Source organism: Brienomyrus brachyistius, chromosome 7, assembly GCF_023856365.1.
Source record: "Brienomyrus brachyistius isolate T26 chromosome 7, BBRACH_0.4, whole genome shotgun sequence".
NCBI classification, from domain to species: Eukaryota; Metazoa; Chordata; class Actinopteri; order Osteoglossiformes; family Mormyridae; genus Brienomyrus; species Brienomyrus brachyistius.
The window spans coordinates 29,812,327-29,827,242 of record NC_064539.1 but is presented as its reverse complement, the minus strand read 5'-3'; the positions used below and the strand labels follow the sequence as shown (position 1 = coordinate 29,827,242).

The following is a 14,916-nucleotide window of genomic DNA, read 5'->3' as shown; positions in this document are numbered from 1 at the left end:
CAACTCCACACTCATGCTAGATTTACGACACTGTCTTCAAAGACATCGCACGTGGCTGGTCCTCCACAGCACTGTTTTGATGCTAGATTTATTCTTGACTACTTCAGGTGTTACTATATCTACCGGAGATCTACGATGACCATTGAAATGATTCACCTCCTTGCGTATGCATAATAACTCCTGTCAGACTGGCATGACTGGATTCATCATTAACACCATTTTTTTTTGACAAACTGTGCTTCCATATTAGAGAGATTAATAGATGCGGCCAAGCTGAAGAATATGCCTCAATTCTACGATTTAACACTCGAACCTCTTGAAATGATTACATCCAGTGCATGTCCAGGGGCGGCATGGTGGTGCAGTGGTTAGCACTGTTGCTTCACACCTCTGGAAGTAGAGTTTGAGCCTCTGCCCTGGTTCCATACATTTTGCATGTTCTCACCCTCTCATCATGGGGTTTCCTCCAAGTCCTCTGCTTTCCCACCACAGTCCAAAAACATGCTGAGGTTAATTGCTGTTACCAAATTGCACATAGCTGTCTGATTGTGCCCTCCGATGGGTTGGCGCCCCATCCTGGGTTGATCCTGGCCTTGCACCCATAGCCTCTGGGATAGACTCTGGACCCCCTGTGACCCTGAATAGGACTTCAGTGGCTTCAGAAGATGGATGGATGTAGCACTAGCAACATGCTGAATGCCATCAAGAGAATACAATCACCAGCTAATAAAAGAGAATCATATTTCATAATAGAGAAGGAGAGCAATTCTGAGATGTGAGAGAGAAACGCCTGTGCAAGTTTAGGCAGCCGATTAATGAGTATAATCATCACTGATGACTGACCTTCTAACGTCCATAAAAGGTGGATGTACAATGACAGAGAACCTGCCTGGTGCAGCTTCCATACAGGTAACAGTCTGAGTATAGAGCAGCGAGACCCCCACCTTTATGAATAAAAAAGGGTGGAGGAGCTGTTTCCATTAAGGATGCTGCTCCATCACACATACTCCATTACCATGTTTCAGTCAAGAATACAAGGTCTAGTTAAATTAATCAATCACAAAAACATTGGTCACACTTTACCTGTGGCGGCACAAGTAACTTAGTAACTCAGTCACTACTCAAGTACAAATCACGGACACATTTACTAACTGCGGGACATACATGAACTGATATGATTGATTAATGACGAACAAACATGACATCAGAATGTAACTAACAATTAATTTCTGCTTAATTAATGCATTAAGTAAAAGTGTACTACTACGTTATTTGTGTCCCCAGAGTGTTACCAAAATATCTCGTTATTCAGTGAGCTGCCATAGAGGAGCGTCATCTTGGGTGTCGGCTAGATGTGTCGACATTTTGCTCATTATCAATAAAAAATGTAATTTGAATAATTCCTCCTTTCACATCTCCTATCCAGTTATTCATCTCCTATCCAGTTGGTGACGTATCTCTGTCAGTATCCACAGCAGGTCTGCCAAAATATCGGAGCCAGAGAGGCTTGGATGAAGGTCTTCTCTGCGATACTTATGGTCTACCCCAAAAATTGTCCATATGTTATCCATACAGTCTATGTGTTTGTCCACTTACCCTTTAGGGGAGATGCCATGATCGCGATGGTGGTCTCCCAGGGGGAAGCCTGCAGCCCTGTTGACCCCTGCGAATTCCCCAAAATGTGGGAATCTTGACTGGATATATTCTGGTAGTGGGAGAATGTGTTTGCACATCGCACTCACTCCGCATATATATATATATATATATATATACCATCATGCTTTTGGATGGTGAGACACAATGCATCCAAATGCAAAAAGAAAATTCATACAGGGAAGTGAGGCTGGAAAGTTGCAGCAGACTGAGCTACACAGCTGTGTTAATTGTCATCGTTTTATCTATTTATAAACCAGCAAAGTCCCACTGAGGTACCCTGAGCAAGGTACTGCCCCCACGCACTGCTCCCCAGGAGCTAAATAATAGCTGCCCACTGCTATGCCACATATGGATTAAATGCAGAGGACACATTTAGCTATGGTCCCCTTTGTGCAGTGATGTGTCAACGACGAAAATTAACCACTTCACTTAAATGCAGCACTTTAAGGCAGTGAAGCTCAGTTTGCTGCAACTTTCCAGCCTCACCTCCCTGTATGAAGAATCTTCTGTGTGAAAAGGCATCCAGGATGGATGGAACAGTGGATGGAACAGCAGATCACAGTGACCCCCAATGGATCCGCAGTGAATGGAAACAGACGGATGTGTTTCAGATGTCGGACATAGTTTGACAGCATCATGTGGCAGTGATTTAGGGCACATTACACTCTCTCTCTCTGTGCTTGGTTGAATATTCTACCACACACATGCTGCATACAACCAGCTCCAAATACACCTTTCAATAAAAATCAGATACCGCCATCCCTTCCATCGTGTTCCCTGCATGTGCTCTGCGTTTACTGGGAAATGCTCCAAGCTCACTGTGACCCTACCTTGGAAAAACATTTATGGAAGATGGATGAATGAACGGTTAGAAACAGATACGTCCTGATGAGAGGAACCACCTACAGCGCTTGTTGTTATTATTGTCATGATCTCAGCAAAGAGACTTTAACAGATAATGGTGTCGATTTGCTCGACCTGCCACCACCAATGGGCTGACATACTGAATATCTATCCAGAACATGACCGTGTGCAGATGGTCCAGGTGACTGATTCATTGATACATTCAGTCATTTTTAGGCAGTACTGGGGGCAGGGGGGCCCTGTGCTCTCACACTCAGGGCTGTGCGTTTGTCTCTATGAATGCGCGGACTTTGCATGTTCTCCACTTGATCTCACTGGTTTTCTTATGGATGCTCTCGCCATGTTGGTGTAGATGTCCTCTCAAGGTCCACAGACGTCCCTAATGTGCCCATATTGGGTGAGTATGTTGGACTGGCATCCCACCCAGTATTCCCAGCCTTGTGTGTTACCCTGGGATCAACTCCAGGCTTCCCAGGACCATCTGCCGAATAAGTGGTTGTAAAATTAATGGATGTATCTTCCCACGTGCATCTTAACAGTTACTCTGGGTTTGCCATTCCAGAATGACTATGAAATAACTTTCCTGATTAGTAGTGATTAATGACTCTTCGGACTGCGGGAGTTTAACATTCCCCCTTCGTTGTACAAGGGAACAGGAAATGACAATTCCAGCGATTTCCTGACCTATCAGAGAATTTTAACTTGTACTAGAAGTTTAACCGGTGATCGAGTGATCAGTTAGTGAGCTCATTTTCTTATACTGTGTGGTTAATATTGCCGATCACATTGATAGAGGTGTTCAGGCATACGTGCGTGTGTGTTCAGGCTGGGAGTGCCTGAACTTCTGTACAAGTGGCAAAGATACTGAATGCCCTTTTTTCACCTCTGAACACCTGCCACTCGAAACGTCTGCACCAGCGCTGGCCGTGCTGCTCAGCTTGTGGTCTGAAGGGAGTCCCTCACCGAGCCCAAACTCCTTTTGGGGACAGATGTCACAGGGGATTGCATTGCCCTGCACTTCCCAGCAGTGGGTAACATGCTCATTTTAAATCTTGAGTCTCTGGCCTGCAGTAACACCCGCGAGTCTGGAACTCGTCCAAAGCGCAGCTCTATAGATGAGCACAGATTTGAGTTGCTTTGTGGAGAAGTGCTGTCCAAGCAGCGACAGTGAACCTGCCCAGGAGCTGCTCCGGCTCCATCGCAGGCTGCAAAAGAGCCAGCAGCAGCTCCAGTCTTTCATTTTCAGCATTTATAAACTGTACAATTTCACATCTGAAAACAGGATTCTGTCCAGATTCTGTTTGTGCGCAGTATCGATTTTGCTTTTAACGTGTCGAATTACTGTATGTAAAATATAAATTTTCCCATAAAGTGGCATGTATCTCCATGGACACAAGGTGTGTGGGTTTCTATTCTACCTGCTGAAGCCGGCTCTCCGCTCGACAGGATCTCCCAGCTGGCGCTAAGGTGGAGAATCTATCCCTGGCTGAAAACCGCTTTGAGAAACTGCAGAGCATCACTGCCGAAGACTCGGTTGGCTGGCCGCGAGATGAACGGGGGATCTGCGGCCCCACAGGCAACCCGCTTGGGCCATGATATAAACACACAGAGTCCCGCCTCTTCTTAGCCTTAAATTAAGACGGTGATGAACGATCATCTAATCCAGGGTAACACACTTCTGAATACTGCAGGCTTTGAATGTCAAGGAGAAAAGTAACGGTTTTAATGGGAGAGCTGCTATACCAGGTGGCACAGTGATTAGCACTGTTGCCCCATAATTTGCAGAGATGGGTTTGAGTCTCCCCCAGGATTCCGTGTGTGTGGAGTTTGCATGTTCTCTCCCCGTCGTCATGGGGTTTCTCTGGTATTCCAATTTCCCCCCTCCCCACAGTCCAGAAACATGCTGAGGCTAATTGGAGTTATCAAATTGCCTGTGTGACTGTGCCCTGCCTTGCACCTGTAGGCTCTGGCCTCCCCTGTGCCCCTGCGTAGGACAAGTGGTTACAGAAAATGGATGGAAACAGCTATAGATTTTTTTTTCCACGTTTAGAGTGAATCCATCTCTATAGTCACAACCACTTGTGAAGTTAAGGCGTGATTCGGGCAGCAGAGCTCAAATCCCCTCGGCGGATGCTGACGCCCCCAGCTGGGTTTGGAACCTTCTACCAGCCCCGTCCTGCAGGTCCCTTCCCGTCCCGACATCTAGATAATACCCACAAACAGCAGGAGTTGGGCGGCGCGAGTAGGACGGCACTCACCACCTGGACAGTAAGGGGGCCTGCTGGTGCCTCCCCACCCGCACCTGGGGTGGCGTTTATGTGCGGAAATGAGCTGCTGATTAGGGAGGAGAAACATGAGGAGAAGCAGCGGGAGTCTCTCGCGTCTCCCGAGGAGCCGAGCCGGCCCCTGCTCCAGCCCACCTGGCCTCCAAACAGGAGCAGCTCCTCAGTAACAGGCTCCTTCTGGTTTCAGGGTGTGTGTCCCCCCATTCGGCACCTTGAAGAGGCATGTCAGGCCTCATGCTGGCAATAGGGGCCCCCAGCAGGGACACTGAAATTCGACCGGCCCCGATCTACCCTCTGCATCCTCACCCCCACCCAAATCTACACCCACACCTGAACCCGACGACAACGGCAGATGGAGTGAGACAGCCTTTGGCTTCAGATATACAACATCTCACGCTTCATGCAGCTGGAGTCCTGCTTGCATTGTGAGCTTCTAACTGTCCAAGTCCTACCCAGCCAACATTATGTGGAAGAATGAGACCAACCCCCCCAATTATAGCATTTGATTGAACTGTAAATGTCAGTTTTGGCCTGGGGTATCACCAGCTGGCATGGGTATGACATCACTCATAGGGGCTGGCAGCTTCAGCCTGGAGGGGGTGGGACTGCCGCTGCTTCAGGGAGAAAGTGGGAGAAGATGAAATATGGCCATGTTGCTTACACAGCCAATTAGCTAACGCTGGGTGGTGTTCAGATGGGAGCCTGCCTTGGGAAGATGGAGGCAGGGGACACCCTGGATGGGATGCTGGTCCATCTTAGGACAGACAGGAGATCAGCCACTTTCTCTTGGTATTTGCCACACGTGTCGTAATGCAAGAAGCTCTCAAGCAAAAATCGGCATTTTAGACAGGTCAACAAAAACCACCTTTCTGGGCGTGTGTCTTTGGGGGGAGGAGCCACCTTAAAACCTTTCAGTTGATTGCAATGTTTCCCTTGCATTTTCTCCAATATACACAAATTTATTTAAATGGAATAAAATGCAAGCTTAAGAACGACGGCACAGTTTTGCATGTTTTTAGATTGATTTATAAAACGCTTAATTACCTTAAAACCAGGCTGGATAGAAATTCCTTTGGCCACATCTTTTAAAAATGACACAACATCTAATTAAGCCACAGTGACAGCTGGTAAAGTGAATTCCATCTGAAACTAAATTTCACCTTCAGAACTTGGCACGTGGATTGTTTGGTTCAATCTAAGATGTTTCCAGTCCAGGAAATAGGCTTAGGTGGGGGGCAGTGAAAAATGCAACATGCAAAAATAAAAACAGATGGTAGACACAAATCCCTACCCATAAACCCCCTCACTGTCCAGCTTACAGAGTGCGAAGTGCAGAAATGACTGAAGGCCAAACAGTAAGAAGTGTACATTCTCCCAGGTACCTCCACAGTATCTTACAGTTTTAATTTGATTTAGTTAAATTGATAATCAACAGAAATCGTCTGCTGATCCTCTGTAGGTACAAGCTGACTTTTGCTTCATGCACATAAGTGGCCGGAACAATGTCGCATCAGACATGGCGTTGCAGGCCAGTCTGTGTTCGTCTCTTTTAAAAATGCGTAACTGCCCCTAATGCGTGACACACGTCTGGGTGCCCTGAGACGGACAGGGCAGGTTCACTGCGACCCTACACTGGATTCCCTACACTGGATGCAAAAACAGATGGATGAAGGCAGGACTGAAATAGATGATTGGAGACTGTGGGTAAGTGTGGGAATGCATGAAGCGCGGGGGGGGGGGGCATGTCACAGATGGAGGCGGGACGTCAGTGACTGCACACCCACAGGGTTCGTCACGGCTCATATTGGACAGTAATGGCACTGGATTCCCTACAGTGTGTGCTGGGAAGCGGTACTGAATCGGAAAGCAGCCTGAGGCTAGTGCCACTGGAAATGACACATGGAACTGGACCGCTGAATGAAGAATGCCCCCTAGTGGCCATGAGAGGGGATGGCACAGCCAAAGACACGCATGTGAGAGCACAACGGCTCAGTGCAGAATTCAGGCCATGAAGGAGCCAGTTCACATTCCTATAGCAAAGGAGGGAGGCTCCCTGATGCCGGAAGACTGCAGGAACATCAGCGCGTGGGTGCTACTGAGCACGCTCCAACTTCTATACAGTATACGCTCCAACTTCTATACAGTACGCAGTTGCAGGTTGTGTAAACAAGCAGGAACAGGTTAGTCGGGAGACTTGACTTTCCCGCCTGAGGCCAGTGCCAATGGAAATGAGGCAATTAGAGGTAGAGAGGCGTGGAATCATGGGAGTCCTTCCTGCGGAATCAACCACCATGGATGCGTCAGGCGTTTCTCTCAGCTGGGGGGATGAACTCCAGGCCCAAATGGGCGAAGATGTCCTCCTCTGAGGTGGCACGCAGGTACTGCCTCTGGGAAACAGACACCGAAAAAATAGTCTTAGAAAGCACTGGCCAGTAAGGTAGCAGAGCGTGTGTGTCTGTAGGAGCGTGTGTCTGTAGGAGCGTGTGTCTGTAGGAGCGTGTGTCTGTAGGAGCGTGTGTCTGTAGGAGCGTGTGTCTGTAGGAGCGTGTGTCTGTAGGAGTGTGTGTCTTTCCACTGGTCTGTGGGGGGCGTTTTGAATAGTTTTAAGGGACAGAGAGCTGAAGATGATCGGATCTACTTGCAGTTCATGCTATCACACACAATCCACAGGTTTCTTCCTGTCTAGCAGTGCATGATCTGCACCTGGTGTATGTGCAACGTCAGTTAGTGTCAGCTTATCTGATTTCAAGATTGTTGCACCGGCTACAAAGCAAGGAGCTTCACCAAAAACCAGTTCACTTCCACCGCCGTGATGGAGAACTGGCACCAGCATGCACCAGCATGCACTAGCATGCACCAGCATGCACTAGCATGCACCAGCATGCACTAGCATGCACTAGCATGCACCAGCATGCACTGTACCCACGCGTCCAAGACACGCCGCTATGCGGCAAAACCGGGCCTTTTAAACATCAGCCAGAAGAAAGTTCCAGAACAGTTACAACCTTGACAGGCGGACAGTACGATATTCCATTTGTGCAGTATTTTAAAAAGCCCCCAAATCATTAGCATTCAATCAGTAGAAAAGGGCACAGGGCGGAATTCTGTCTTCACCGCATGGGGGGGGGGGGGGGGCCGGGGGCAGCAAGTACCACAAATAAAGTGTCGCTCCGTGTTTCGCGTGTCGTCAGTGCAATAACGTCCACACACGACTCGTCAACAGAAACCTCACTCTTTAATTTTTCTGTAAGAATTACGGAGCAGAAAAACAACGCTGAAGTAATCGTCAATCGGTTTGCTAGCAAAAATGGATAATATTTTTATACCCCCTCCCACCTCCTAATTTCATGGTGTTTGGCTCAGTCAGTGATTCCGAATGGAGCACGCTAAGCTGGTGGCCTTTGGGGCCCGTGGGGGTCCGTCTCTTACCCGTGTGGAGTGGAACAGGGCGTGGCTGCTCAGCGACATACCCTTCTCCTGGCCCGCCCAGCGACGGAGCTCCCTCTCGAAGAGCTGCAGGCAGAGGGACAGGTGAACGGAGGGAGGCGTGGCCAGAGGGGAAAGGCAGAGAGCGAGGAAGAGTGACGCTAAGGATAGGCGCTAGACCGCGAGTCCAGGGGAAAAGGAAGAGGAGGAGAGACCGGGAGAAAATGCACAGCAAGTGGTCAGGGAGAGACAGAGCAATGGCACGCGGACTGAGCCGGACACCAGCCTGCCCATTAACCCAGAGCACAACTATTTGTAATTAATTAGGCAATTAGCACCCAGCTCAGACGGGTCAGCGACACAGGAGTGGCTGGACGTCAGGGGACCCCACGCTGACAGCCATCCATCACAGCCAATCACACCTTTACAGCCCTGTCCTTGGCTGGGCCCTCTGCTCTCTCTGCACCCAAAGGCATTAACGTTCACAGCGGTAATGGGAGGAGCTAAGCCTTCGGTGGGCGGGGTCACTCGCAGCCATCTCAGGGCGTAGCCTCACCCAGTCTGCGACCTAAAACCTCTGCCCCCATCACTATATCAAGCAGGAACTAGGATCATGAAACAACCCTAATGTTAAGGAAGCTATACCGGAATGCCACAGCAGTGAGCCAATGCGAGCAGAAACTAAAATCACATTAAAGTATATTTTTCAAAGAAATTGTATAATACTGACTAATATGTTCTTTGCTTTAAATTTCTTGACCCTAATAATGAAGCCAACAGGCAGAAGAGTGACTACGGCACTACAGACTCATAACCCCCCCCCCCCCCCCCAACCCGACCCCCCCCGGGTGTGGCCCAAAGGTAGGTTAGGATGTAGGGTTAGTGTCCCCTGCAGGACACCGTACCTGAGAGCCAGTCCAGCCAAGCAGGGCAAACGCATACTGACTGATGGGTGTGACGACCAGGTCCACTCTCACAGCCTTCCAGCCTCGAGACTCCCCTGTGCCCCCCACCTGCGCCTCAGGTGTTCTGGGAGCCTGTAGGTTTCCCTGGGGGGCCACATGGGGCAGCAATAGCTTGAAAATGGTGAAGCAGCGTTCAAAGCGGTCCATGTTACTTGAGGGTCGGGCCGGCCACTCTTTGGCCTCCAGGTATGAGTTCTTGTGAATTTTCTGATATAGCAGCAAATCCTGTTGGGGCAGTGAATGACTGATCAGGGTTAAAATGGCTGACATGCCACACAGTTCTAAAACGCTGTTGGAACGCTTGTCGTACCCGCGCTTCCAGCCAGCCGATGACCTTGGGCAGTAGCTCCTCCTCTCTACCCTCTTCAGGGTGAGTGATGAGCAAATCCACATCATGGCCTGTCTGCTTCCCCCTGTGTGCACAGACCCAGCTACAGTGAGGAAAGACCCTGTCTGTGATGAAGGTGGTCTTGAGAAAAATGGAGAGAGAACTGCAGCAAAGCACTCTGGGATGTCTCTGTACGCAAGAACACAGACGCACCTGCGGAACCCCCCCCGTCAGCGTGATCTGGGCCCCCGGAAGCACGGCACGGACGGCCTCCCCCACGATCCCCTCGACAAGGTCCGCCTCCACTTTGGTGACAGGGGTGCTGAGGTCCTCGTAGTAAAGCAGGCCTGACAGGAAAGCAACACGTGAGGCTGAGAGGCAGGCCGGCGGCAGAATTAATAAACTTCCCAGGGAAGATCTATATGATCCACAACTGGCAGATGTCATGGCATTAAAGACCCAGATCTGTTGCAAAAGCAAAATGAGAGAATCAAGTGCCCAATTCTGGTCAGTCATTTGTCTTTTCGTATAACTAATTGTAATTAATGGGGAAGTTTGTCTGTATTAATACTTGAGCACTGTTTAGTACTACAGCATGGTAACTTGTAACAAAACTCCCAATTATCTTTGCAACCATCACGATGGTCCGGGTCTCATTTCAATGGGGAACAAAAACACTAATTTAGCCAGATGTGCTTCTGTTCAGGTCTCATCCTTCTAACAAAAGTACTGCTGTACAAAATACCCGACAGATGTTACCTGAGGGTCCTATTCTCCATCTGCAGCTCTTCGAGATCTTCCATTGGTCGCTCTGTGAGCACCATCTAAACCTGACCTACCTCAGGTACCTCTGCTGTTCTCTCTCTCTCTCTCCCCCAGAGGCCCGTTGCTGCTGCTATTACACACCAATGAACTGCCAGATAACCGCACTACCCTCGGTGCTCTGGCTGCAATGTGTGATCTGGACACCTCCGCGGTTAACTTACCCGCTGCCTGCGCTCGGTTTAAACTTCTTTCCAAAAGCCTCAAGGTCAGTGGGCCTCCGGACTCCCTCCCGGAACCAGAGCTCGGCCGTCTTCACGCCCACGCCGAAGATACCGGTGAGGGCCTGGAGTCAGAAAGCACGCGGTGCAGGAGATCTGGGCCCATATTCACAAAGCATCTTAAGGCTAGAAGTGGCTCCTGAAAATAATGGGCGTCTCAGTCCTAATTGAAGGACTCCTCATTTTGTTTGACTGAGGAATTCACAAAGCCCCTTAGTGCTAAACGTAGCACCTAAGTCTGGGAGTCAAGGGGACTCCTAAGTCACTAAGACCAATCCATAAACAGTGGCAAGAAGGCTGCTGTCGGTCCATGTCGCGATGTCTTGGAAACATTAACATAACCCAATCATACACAGTGGAAAACACTTATATTGATCATGTCTGTCCAGGTGAAACTGACCACTATAAGCAGGGACGGATTACGGACCAGGCCAGCGGGGCCACTGCCCAGGGGCCCTTGGGGTGCAGGGGGCCCGTGGGGCCCCTAGCCCAAAACAATTTGCAACACTTATCAACAATGTATTTTCGTTTGTCTATTTTAGAGGGCCTACATTCTATGATCCTCTGCCTACAAGGGCCCCTGACCCTATAGGGAGGGCGTTTGGCTGCCAAGGGTGTGGTGGTTGTGGTGGTGGTGCTGGTGGTAGTGGTTGGGGGGGGGGGGGGGGGGGCCCTCGCGAACGTTTTGCCCAGGGGCCCACACAACCCATAATCCGTCCCTGACTATAAGTGGATGATTTTTTAAAATTTTCTTTATGTCTCAGGCAGATTACCATCTAATTCACATCTGAATATTTATCACATGAATATAAAGTAATGAAATGGACAGCATTGCCATGTACTGAGTCTTACTGACTATTAGCAGTACAGCAGTTAACACTGTTGCACGTACATTTTCACCAGCACCATCGACCAGTCGCCATGGTAATTGCAGACAAGCTCGTGCATGAGAACTGACGTCAGCCAAAGCGACGGACTTGTACTCTTATCTTAGGAGTCTGCCGCAGTCTTAGGCTCTATTCCTAACTAAAAGTTTCTCTCAGCCACTTTGTAAATAGGTTTTAGGAAGAAACTTAGTGGTAAGGTAACATGCTTTGGGAATACAGGCCCTGAAGAAGGGTCACCGGTGTAGGAAGAGCCCAACCTTCATTGCCTGATACTTCTCAGACTGTCGTGTGGCCTCCACCTCACTCGACACCCCATCCTCCAGGATCTCCTGGACGCGTCGAAGCAGAAAGACAGTGAGGTAAGCGCCGACCCAGTCACGACGCCTGTGGGGTCACAGTGGCCCCGGCGACTTGCCCCACCTTGATGACCCTCCGCGAGTGCTCCCCCAGGCAGGGCAGGCCGCGCAGGTCCTCGAGGGAGCGCACGGGCCGCGGCAGGGCTTTCAGAACGGCGCTCGCCCTCTTGAACGCGACGCTGCGCCCTTCGTTCTCACAGAACTCAGCATTTTCGGACAGCAACTGTAGCGCGTCCTGGGGGAAAAGGTCCAGGTTACCTGTAACCAAGGTGACTTACAAACAGCACATTTTATTTGACATCTAACTCATTTACATTAACCAAAATATATATATATATATATATATATATATATATATAATATATATATATATATATATATATATATATATGCAGCTAGACTTTTCACTAGAAAAATTCAGTTTAAGTGGCACACTCAGGAGCACTACAAGAAGCACTATTTTATGAGTCAGTTTTGTTCACAGAATGATAAATTCAATGATTTCATGTCTCATCGCAGCATGAATACTTCAACAAATACAAAGGCCCCAAGGTCCTGTATCACGGGGACAGATTTATTGCTTAGCCGGATAACTTGGAGGCTAAGTACAGGCAACTCTGGCTTTCACGACGCTGGTTTACTTCTTAGCGTGATACATCACCACGGTAACTCGTGCTCCGGAGCAGGTTTGGCGTGTAGCATATTATTTTTCAGGATCACGGACTTCAGACAGTGCTTAGACCAATGAGAAGTCACTGGTGCATTACATACAGTTAGCTGTATATTCAATAGTAAGTCACCTTGTTGTAATATCTTTCAACAAGCAAGACAGGCAGTTTTTAAATGACATACCTTTACTGTCCACAATCAGATTTTTGCTTTTCGTGCCAAATCCCGTTAATATCTAACAAAAGAGGTGATCTCTGCTGTAACGAGATATTGGTTCTGCAATTTGAGTTGATGGCAATTCTTTCACACCCCTTGGTTTCCTAGATTACTTTACGGGCAAATTTTAATTAATATGTGGATGTTCACACATGCACTTCATGTGCAATAGCTCTTGTTCTCTTACAGTAACTAGTGGTGAATGAACACAGTATTAATAAAGATGCATAGAAATACATAATCTGAAAATCAAGGGCTGTCCATTGGACCCCATAGTCCATTGCTTAAACCACACTGTACTGGACACGTCTGTCTCATTAAGTTTTGTAGTTGGGCTTGGATATCGCTCTCCTAAAACATGTCTAACACCATTGTCATCTTCCCCAGGTACATACTCATGCTGTGAGATGGATTAAGGAATACTGAATGGGTTATGAAAGGTGACAAGTTTGCTGTATAATGAAAAAGGGATTATGAATATGAATAAAATGACTAAGAATAATTACGAAAACCACGTTTGGAAATTATTGACATTTTCTTACCGACGATCACACTGTATTTATGCATGTATGCCGTCAGTAATTCACTGCCAACACACTTCCAGCTCTGGTTTCAGCCACAGTGCTGCTCTTCACTGTTACTGTACTTTAGAATTCCTCATATTTTACCATAATAATTCTCTTCTGCTGCATTGAAATACATAACTCATAATTAATATGCTAAAAATATATTTCATAGGGTAACAAATGATAAGGCCTGGTAACTACAATACTAAGAATGATAGCAGTGGATTGTGGGAAGGAGGCGGCCTTACAGTTAGGACCATGTTATGATGTTGTAGTGGAGTCCTCCTCTGACAAGCGTAGCTGTCCATCGTGTTCCCTGCACTGTGCGTACTGTGCTCATGTACCTGGACAAAGTTGGCATAATAATAATGACATGTTGAATGAAATTCTCTTTTCACCTACCCCATCCTCCCGTAGACCCACATGTAAGTGGCAGCCGGTTTAGCAGTGAAGGGCAGCCACCTGCAGTGGAGCCCATGGGACTGGGGGTTTGACTATCCCTGCCGGCCCCTGGAGGATGGGCTTCCCCTTTGAGTCTGGTCCCTCTCAAGGTTTCTTCCTTCTAGGGAGTTTTTCCTTGCCACTGTCGCCTATGGCTTACTCACTGGGGGCTTTGGGTGGGGATGCTGTAAAGCGCTTTGAGACAATGTAATGTTGTGATAATGCGCTATATAAAAATAAATTTGTTTGTTTTGTTGTTGTTGTTGTTAATGGCCTCACTGAAGGGCACACAACCGTGACTATTCTACTGAGGCCGGGCATGAACCGGCGGCCTTCCGGCACAGAGGCTGAGCCCACTGAGCCAGACACACTGCCCACCCCATAAGCCAACATTTAAGTTTTACTTTCAAGGGAAGTTTAAGTAACGTGAGGCAACTCAAATTTTAAAAGGTCCGTCTTCTCCAAACCAGGTACAGTTTCTGTCGCATCAGTCTCTCACCCCGCAAGCGATGTCTGTCCTCGATGCGGACGGGACAGCCCTCTCTCATGCTCTCCGTGAACCACGTGATGTCCAGGAGATGGATAGTGTCTCCGCATCCTCTCTCAGTTACCTGGCTCTCCAGCCATGCCTGCACCTCCTCCCCAGATGTGTTTTTCTGACACAATGTGTGTCACAGCCTGGCTAAATCACCAAGATATGGCAAGTAAGTAAAAACTCAATAAAACAGAACCAGATTATAAAATCAATTCATCAATTAATATACAACGGGGTTATCTAAGACAATGCAGCTACACGGTACAATTCTGTTACCAAAAACGTCTTAGATGTATAGTTTTTGGCAGCAAAACACAGGAGCACACTTCTTTACCATAGAGAGTCCTCTACGAGAAATCCTTTGCTCCTGCTGAGCCGTGAGAGAAACGCTCTACGACTGGCACCCATCCTTTTTTCAAAGAGGAAAATAACAATATCTGGAAACTTGACATTCCCGGCATTACCCTTGCCAGGTGGAGAGGGCACCGTTTTCCTGCGCTTCAGAGGAATCATGGGCACGAACACGTACCACTCTCAGTTTTTCTGAACTCGGAAACCGACAAACGAGTGACCCCGTTTACCCTCTGCACGATGCAATGAACGAGGCGCAGGCGCCCATCCGCCTATGCAGAGCGAAGTTGCTCTAAGTGCTACTTAGTGTAAAAACAGGAAGGATGTG

The 14,916-nt window shown here is 48.3% G+C and overlaps 1 protein-coding gene and 1 pseudogene across 1 annotated transcript; one reads left to right on the top strand and one right to left on the bottom strand.

The window, feature by feature from the left end:
* The first annotated feature begins 1,588 nt into the window (after window positions 1-1,588).
* Window positions 1,589-1,739, top strand: LOC125746913 (U1 spliceosomal RNA; annotated as a pseudogene).
* Window positions 1,740-5,808: 4,069 nt separating this feature from the next.
* On the bottom strand, window positions 5,809-14,781 carry polm (polymerase (DNA directed), mu). Its single transcript, XM_049019473.1, is given in 13 exon segments — window positions 5,809-7,192; window positions 8,235-8,318; window positions 9,137-9,421; window positions 9,507-9,609; window positions 9,730-9,871; window positions 10,511-10,544; window positions 10,546-10,632; window positions 11,712-11,783; window positions 11,875-12,045; window positions 13,510-13,606; window positions 14,204-14,349; window positions 14,351-14,384; window positions 14,572-14,781. Coding segments are annotated over 13 exon segments (1,521 nt in total). The 5' UTR covers window positions 14,751-14,781; the 3' UTR covers window positions 5,809-7,105.
* Between the last annotated feature and the right edge of the window lie 135 nt (window positions 14,782-14,916).